The following is an 8,294-nucleotide window of genomic DNA, read 5'->3' as shown; positions in this document are numbered from 1 at the left end:
AGTTTAGTACAGTTAACTTGACCATATGGGGTTACAAGTTAAAACATAATCAAAAAATGTCAACAGTCCCTGATATGGATCAGTTCGGAGTTCGGTCACCCATCTAAATATGTGGAAGAAAATAAAAACTTTAGAGAGTAATTATAAAAGTCTGCACCAGCCTTAATAACACATATATACGTATGTAATTTATACAGACAGAAACTAGTTAGAATGTGACAAGAAAATCAAAACAACAAATAATAATTTTGTTTAGTGAAACCAACAAGATACACTGCAACGAATAATATGGGCAGTAATTTGTTTTTATAGCGAGCCAGAGGATGGATTTGATCCAACAAAAATTGTGAAAGATGAAGTTAAAATTATTTAATTAGCATGAATAATGACAAAGAATTACTGCCATGCAACAGATAGTAAGCATTATACCTACAACAATATATAGCAGAAATCATGTCAAAGTTATATTAAGTGATACTCCATATATATGTGAATACAAGGAAATTCTTCTGGCAATAGCAAGTTTCTCTTACGAAGTTTGTTCTAATGAGAAACGGTTACCTAATAAAAGCTCTATTTTCCTATAACTTCTATCTACTACTTCATTCAATAAAAGTCACTATTATATATAAATTGATTGTTGCGTGTCTCTCCTCCCGTTGATATTCTGCTTCCCTTTCATTAGTCATGCTTACCAGATTATATCTCCAAAATCGTCTACACCTATGAGCAGATCATTAGCCCAATTGATCTCCTCTTGGTAGTTGGAGCAGTCATTAATATTGCTGCTATTATTATTCTGTTCGTTCATCTTCTGAGTCTCGTCCATAACTTGATGTTGATCGGTTGCTTGACATATTGTTGTTGGTTGTACTGTTGTGCAGTAATCTTCATCCGTTTCATGCAACATAGCTTCGATTACTTTTGGAACATCTTGTTCTTCCATATTTACCCCATAATTTTTCTTTGATCTTATATTCTTCTTGATTCGGCACACAACAATATCCTCCTTAGGAATATTGTTTTCTCTTAAGAAATCATCCCGGACGGAATATTCGTTCATCAGCCAAATTTTATTGTGCTCTCCTTCTTTACTACGACTAGTTTGAAACTTGAAACATCTTCTAAACCGAACACCCATGACACGCTGGCGTGCAGCTGGTACTGTCGACATGGTATATATGGTCGTCTCTTTTTCTTGCTTATAGAGAAACACAAGAAGGAGACAATAGTAATTGCCGCAATACGCAAAGACAAGAAGTTCTGTTCTCTCAAGTAAGAAGACAAGAACTATGAAAGAAAACCCTAAACGAATGGCGGAAGTTAATTTACGTGAATGTTGTAATGGACTATTTATAGATATCTGATCAGTTAAATCCAACAGAGAAAATTTAGGAAATAAATTTTTAGGAGAGAAAAGAAGTGTTGATTTCCGCGGAAGGTTAAACTTGGGACTCAAGTTAATCTTTATATACAATGCGTAAGTTTTTTACAATTGAACTAATTAACAGTTGTGAACAGGTGAAACTGAAAATATTGTTTCTTGTTCCTTTTACTTTTTTCTTTTTCGTTTACAATTTATTTATTTTCTCTAACTCCACTCATCCAATAAGAAATTCTAAAGGAGAAATAATCAAAATAGTCCTTAATATATTGGGGTTACTTTATTTTGGTCCGTAATATATTCTCTTTATATGATCATTTCACATGTTTGGTTTATCTAATACTCTCTCCGTTTTAATTTATGTGAACCTATTTCCTTTTTAGTCCATGCCAAAAAGAATGACCTCTTTTCTTATTTGGAAACAATTTACCTTTATGCAATGATTTATAGCCACACAAAATATATGTGTCTCATTTTACACCACAAGTTTTAAAGTCTTCTCTCTTTTCTTAAACTCTGTACCCAGTCAAATGGATTCACATAAATTGAAACGGAGGGAGTAGATTTTTTGAAGTGAGAAAAGAAATTAAAGGACAATATTACACGTACATCTCTTTTATAAGAAATGAAAAAGCTAGTAAATTTACCCCCAACTTAAACTGTAGAAAAGGAAACGTGTCTTGTCATTGGACTAGCTGTAAATTTCAAAATTTAACATCATCCATATATGTATACGCTTCTTGAAACACCTTTTTCTTGGAATTAACTTGACTCAATATGCATTCAGCTTATTTATTATTACTACTTAATCATGCTTGATAAAGTTCAGTATAAATATTGGGTGCGAGTAAGCTTTTACGATCACATGTATGTAACTTAAATCCTTCTATATGTTATTGGTATTGTTACACTAATATAACTTGAATCCTTCTATATATATAACAATATTATTACACTAATGCTAAATTGCTCATGAAACCTTTATTATTGACTGTTTGATGTTTCGATTTGAAAAGATTTTATGTTGTTGTATGGTTGTTTAGTACTAGTAAACAAAACAATTATTATGAATGCAGGTAAGTGGAAAGAAGAAGAAGAAATGACAAAACAAAAAATCCGCACAACAAAATATAAAAGTAAAATGGACAAAATACAAAATTGTCCAATATATAATACACTTAAATACAGATAATATATATTTTATCGGCTATTATTTTTGGGAATCGCTAAAATATATATTTTCGAATAAAATTGTGTTATAAGCGATTCTATTAACATTATGTGTACACTAATGATAATTATTCATGATATCTTTATTATGGACTTTTTTATGTGTTAAGCCTACAAACTTAAAGACAGAAATACCGTATAATAAAATATGAAAGTAAAATTGAGTTCTATACGATGTTATATTGTGGTCAGGGCGGATTTAGGTTCACCCGAGTCCCGTTCGCCGAAAAATTTCACTGCATACATAAGTTAAAATTTATTTTTTACCTCTATATATTATGTTTTGAATTTCCTTGACACAACACAAAAGCATAGCTTAGCGGTCAAGGGGGTTCAAAACCTTTGTAAGGGCATTAGTTCAATTCCAACTAAATATAATCTTTTTAAACTTTTTTTTAATTGAACCCCTTAGAAAAAATCCTGCATCCCACATTGATTGTGGTCACAAATGTTGTTGAACGTTCGTCGTTTGATAAAACATTACTACTATACACGCATCTTCTTTTGTGTTCAAATGATCATTACTGGATGTTGCTGCTACTTGGGAAGTTTTATAATGTCTTGAAGGCTAGATTTCCAGTTTTTTTTTTCCTCACCTGGGTATGCTCTGCCCTTTGTATATGTAAGAATTTTCACTTAGCTTATTAAAACGCTAGAGTTATAATTTCACAAATGGTGTTATATCTCATACTTTTAGGATCTACTAATATTTATTACTTAACGCATTTACTAATTATGGCTAGATTATGTTAGTCATGGTTCTGCTGCTACTTTTCTGCTTTTTTTTTGTTTGGATTATTACATTTTATCTTTTAATCTGAGTTTTAGTTGGCAATTCCAACAACTTGCGCATTACATGAATCATTATTGCCACCAATGTTGGTTTATGCATGCTCATCAAAGAAGATAAATGTAATTACATTTTGATAAAAGGAAACTTTAAAATACAGAAGTACAGATGAAAATGAAAAAGAGGGAACCACACAAGCCTATTATCTACTAACGAAACTTTTTTCGTTTATGAGAAGGTAAATATTTTATTGAATGGTACCAAGATGGTACTGAGAGATTACACCAGAAAATGAGGAGCATCCTTCTACAGATTGAAGAGAATGCAGACAGTGAGTTTATGTCAGAGACAATACTGTTCTTAGTCCACAGATTTACAAATGAAATGTTGTCCCTCTTATCATTAAAGCACCTATTGTTTCTCCCTAACCAAGTGTTCTAGAAAGTACAATTAGGAACAGCGTTCCAGAACTATCTGTTGCCAAAACAACCGCTTATACCAGCAGCGTAGGGTAAGTTTGATACTTCCTGGCATGGCCCATTGGACCCCAAATATACTAAGGAACACTAATCAAATCTGCCTTGTGAAGGTGCAATGAAGCAGTATGTGAGAGACTGGTTCATTAGCCTCCTCACAAAGGAATCATCTGCTACACAGAGATAGGCCTCTCGTCTGCAAGTTATCTTGAGTTAAGCAAGCTTGACAAGTAGCAATCCAAGTTAAGCGAGCAGCTCTTTGGGGTGCGATGTCTTCCAGGTAATCTTCCTTGGCCAACTAACTTGAGACTCCTCATCTATTCTTTAGTAGACTTTTGTAGCAAGCATTAACAGTAAACTTGCCATCTTTTCTAGATCTTCCACATTAGCATGTCAGCAAAAGACACCGGCTCCAGCTTCAGGACATTAATACAATCAATCTCTCAATCAGTCATGTTTCTCCTCAGATGTAGCCTGCAGGTTCCACCCACAAGGAGAAAAGCAGTCAGCCGTAGTGCAGTCCTTATTGGAACAGATTGTGTAAAGGTCTGGGAATTGGTCTTTGAGAGGAATATCATCTAGCCACTTGTCTATCCACATTTTTATTCACTTGCCATTGCTGATTTTCAGCTTGATATTCTCAGAAACTCATCCCAAAGCCCCCTAATGTACTTGTGAAACATTGCAACTAACTCATAACTGAAAATTTACATTCTACAGAATGAGTTGGGTAGAAACACTTGGCTAAAAGAAAATAGCAACATAAGTTCCAAAAGTACCAGATTAAGAGTACTCCAAATAGAACGGAATAAAATTGAGTTGAAAATCTTTACTTTATCAACAAAAAAAAAGAGTTGAAAATCTACTAAGTAATATGCATTATTCTCTTATATCATGTTAGTAGGGGCAGTAGTAAATGCAGTGGGAGCTATTGTATTACGAGCACCTGTTGGTTTTAAGTATGTAATCATTTAGTGTTTCTAGTTTTTTTATAATGACACTGAAGCCTTAAGCCTTAGTTGAGGTTGGATGGAAAAATAGATCTGATCTATCCTACAGCATAGATTATGACAATGTCCTTGCATGATCATCAGGTATGCTCTCTATTTTTCACAAAAAAGCCAAAGATTGGCAATTCAAACATTCTATTCAGTCACTATATATCCAACAGCATAGATAGGTTTTTCTTGTCGGAAGTAGTAATAGGAGGAAAAGGAAACCGCTGATCCGCGATCCATGCACAGCAATCCAGTGATGCATAAACCGAGTACTTCAAGACTGACTGAAACGAAAAAGCAGATCTCCCAAGTCAACACTCTCCAACAACCTTTAGGTAAGACAAAGGGAAAGGCTTATTCAACTCCTTTAAGAAAAATAAAAAGAAAGGCCATGCCTGCACCCAAGGGTGTGGCCTAGAGGTCAACAAAGTGGGTGTGAATCATGAGGTCTCAGGTTCAAACCCCAACGTAGACAAAAACACTAGGTGATTTCTTTAAATTTATCCAAGCCTTCTGGTACTTGTTGCTGGTGGGAGGTGGCAGGTGTCCCGTAGAACTAGTCGAAGTGCGCGCAAGCTGGCCCGGACACCACAATTATCACATAAAAAGAAAGAAAGGCGCCAAGTAGATGAAATCATACATGCATTTTAAATTCTATCAGCAACAACTTCGAATATTATACAATATAGACTTGAATCAATGCAAGTTAGTTAATGATCACAAAAAGATGAACACAAGAATTTCTATCTTTGTGTTAAGTTATAGCTTATTGTTGTTTCAAGCAAAGACCGAAATCACAGAAAAGGAATTCAAAGTGTCAGCATGTTCATCAACTAGTTTCTTTGGGATCAAGCAGTTGAAGAGAGCACATATAAACTTGAAAGAATTAAATTGCTTATTGAACTGTTTTTCCCTTTTTTGGGTAACAACAACACCATCAAAGTCATTCATCAACTTAGCAATTATGAATCATATTCTTAAATTTTAAACTGCAAAGATTCAGTAAATGTATGACCGCAATTTATTTTCTAAATGTTCATCAAGAATAAAAGAGGGAAAAAGGAACCTGTATACATGAATGTGGTTTTAATTGGATGTCACCATCAGTGTCCTTTCTTGTGTATATATCAATAACAAGAAGTGCTGAATTATCCGGTAGAAGCAAAAATGAGAGTATTTTGATATCGTTCGATGACATTGTGCACCTCCGTTTGCATGATATACCTAATTTGCAACTCCACCTCCTTTAAGTCCTACGCCAAAGTCAGAGCACCCTGCTAAACAACACAAGTTCTTTTTAGTGGCATGCTTTTTAAGTCAGTTTCATCTAAAACTCTTCACATTCATCATACTTATCCACATCTTACCACACTCCAAAATTGAATTTCATGGGAAGCGACAAACTTATCTCATTTAGAGCTTTAAGATTTCATTAAGCTCCAAATAGGTACTTAGTTTGGGTATCATCCGTACACTGATGTGCTTTACAGTTTAAAATGGTAGGGGAGGCGGCCAGATTTGCTTAGCAACCTCAAAATCTCCTTTGCAAAATCTTGATTACCAGTTAGCAAAAGCCCATTTAGGACCATCCAGATTAGGTAAACAATCGCCGGTACTCATCGTCTCAAACACCCTCAGGCCCTTCTCAATTTCCCCTTCATCACAATAGTATCGGATGACAACATTATAAGTCTGAACATTTGGTTCACACCCATCCTCTTTCATCTTATCCATATACTCCATTGCCCTGTCCATTTTTCCAACATGACACAATCCCCTGATAATGGCATTATAAGTCGTGGCATTCGGCAAATAACCTTTCCTCAACATCTCATTGAACACCAAGATAGCATTTTCGACACAGTCTTTCTTGCACAAAACTTGTATCAAAGCATTATAAGTGGCAACAGAAGGAAGTACGCCAGCCCCCACCATCTCATTAAACACCTTTTGCGCCTTCTCAACCTCACCCGCAACACCAAACCCGTGAACTATAGTAGTGTAAGTCACAACATCAATATCACATTTCCTCTTCTTCATCTGCAAAAAGAACTCCCAAGCTTCCTTAATCTGTCCTGCTCTAAAAAATCCATTAAGCATTATGTTATATGTCGTTATGGTCGGATTCAAACCTCTCTCCACCATTTCTTTCAAAATCTCTTGTGCTTTAGGTGTTCGCTTAATTAAACAAAACCCATTCGCAAGTGTGTTATAACTAATTGTATCAGCTCTGAACCTGCTCCTAAACATCTTGAACAAATTATAAGCCATCTCGGCCCGTTTAGATTTACAAAGCACGTCAAGGAATGCATTGAAAGAATTCAAATCCTGAGGGCAACCATGTTTATGCATAGACAGGAAAACCTTCAACGCTTTATCAGCTTTCCCAGCGGATACATACCTCTCAGTGATAATAGCGAATGTTTTCGGGCTCGGGCTCGGGCCGAGTCGCCGAGATTGCATTCGGGCCACGAGCTTCCAAACGGTCTTGTAATCGCGCATACGAGCAGCGATGTCAATAGCATGGTCAAAGGCTGTAGCAGAGTGAGCATAGGAACGGTGGTGATCGAGGCGGTTGAAAAATTGGAGGGCTTTGGGGCCGTGGTTCCAGAGACGCTTTAGGACAGCGTGAACGAGTTCAGGTGTCCATTGGGTGAGGTTGTGAAGGGTATCAGATAATGATTCTGGGTTGGTTTGAAGTATGAGGTTGGAGATTGCGGTGGCGTCTGGTGGTGGCTGTGACGGCGATTGTGGTGGTGACGGTGGTGGAAGAGAGGTAAAATGGCGGAGGGAGATGGAAATGGGATTTAGATGTGATTTGAGGATTGTAGTACTGTGCAGATTCAACATTTGACCGTTCTGCGTACTATTGCGCTAAAGAGTAAAGGCCGCCCGCAAACAAGTGTTGACGAACCCTTCAATTCATGTTCGCTAATATGTTAAGTATTACGTACTCTTTTCGTCCCAAATTGGTAATCAATTAGACTAACCTCAAAAAAAATTAAATTGAATTAGATCAACTCCGTATTATTAAATTAAAACTTAAATATTTAAAAACTATATGAAAAATATAGCAAAATAAATATAATGATAAATACATTTTAAATGTAGGTCCAAATCCATATAATTTGACTTTGAAGAAGCAAAATTTGACAACTAATTTGGGGTTAATTTCACTGAATGTCATCCAACTTATTATTTATTTCACAAAAATCACTTATCTATTTTTCATCACTTAAAAGTCATTCAACTTTAATTTTGTAACTTAAAAGTCATTCTAGTTCAAAACAAACAAAATATCCAATAAAAAATATGACATGGCATTACATTTAATTAAAAAATCTAACAATAATACCACATAAGCCTAAATAGACCATATCTAAGTTAGACACATTTCTTACTCAGATCGATTTTAG

The 8,294-nt window shown here is 35.3% G+C and overlaps 1 protein-coding gene and 1 pseudogene across 1 annotated transcript; both read right to left on the bottom strand.

Annotated features, from left to right (window-relative positions):
* Positions 1-365: 365 nt before the first annotated feature.
* LOC138908398 (uncharacterized) lies at positions 366-1,174 on the bottom strand. Its single transcript, XM_070199061.1, has 2 exons — positions 696-1,174; positions 366-429 (listed from the first exon to the last, which is right to left on the bottom strand). Exons 1-2 carry the CDS (start codon positions 1,172-1,174, stop codon positions 366-368), a joined length of 543 nt encoding a protein of 180 aa, XP_070055162.1.
* Positions 1,175-3,623: 2,449 nt separating this feature from the next.
* LOC138907175 (pentatricopeptide repeat-containing protein At1g74900, mitochondrial-like) lies at positions 3,624-7,792 on the bottom strand (annotated as a pseudogene).
* Between the last annotated feature and the right edge of the window lie 502 nt (positions 7,793-8,294).

This window comes from Nicotiana tomentosiformis, chromosome 3 (genome assembly GCF_000390325.3).
Source record: "Nicotiana tomentosiformis chromosome 3, ASM39032v3, whole genome shotgun sequence".
NCBI lineage: Eukaryota > Viridiplantae > Streptophyta > Magnoliopsida > Solanales > Solanaceae > Nicotiana > Nicotiana tomentosiformis.
This window is presented reverse-complemented; position numbering and strand designations above follow the sequence as displayed.

Coding starts and splice junctions, on each gene's coding strand:
- LOC138908398 (XM_070199061.1), bottom strand. CDS start 1,174: ATGTCGACAGTACCAGCTGCACGCCAGCGTGTCATGGGTGTTCGGTTT. Junction 430..695: donor GATTTTGGAGATATAATCTG/GTAAGCATGACT, acceptor ATATTGTTGTAG/GTATAATGCTTACTATCTGT.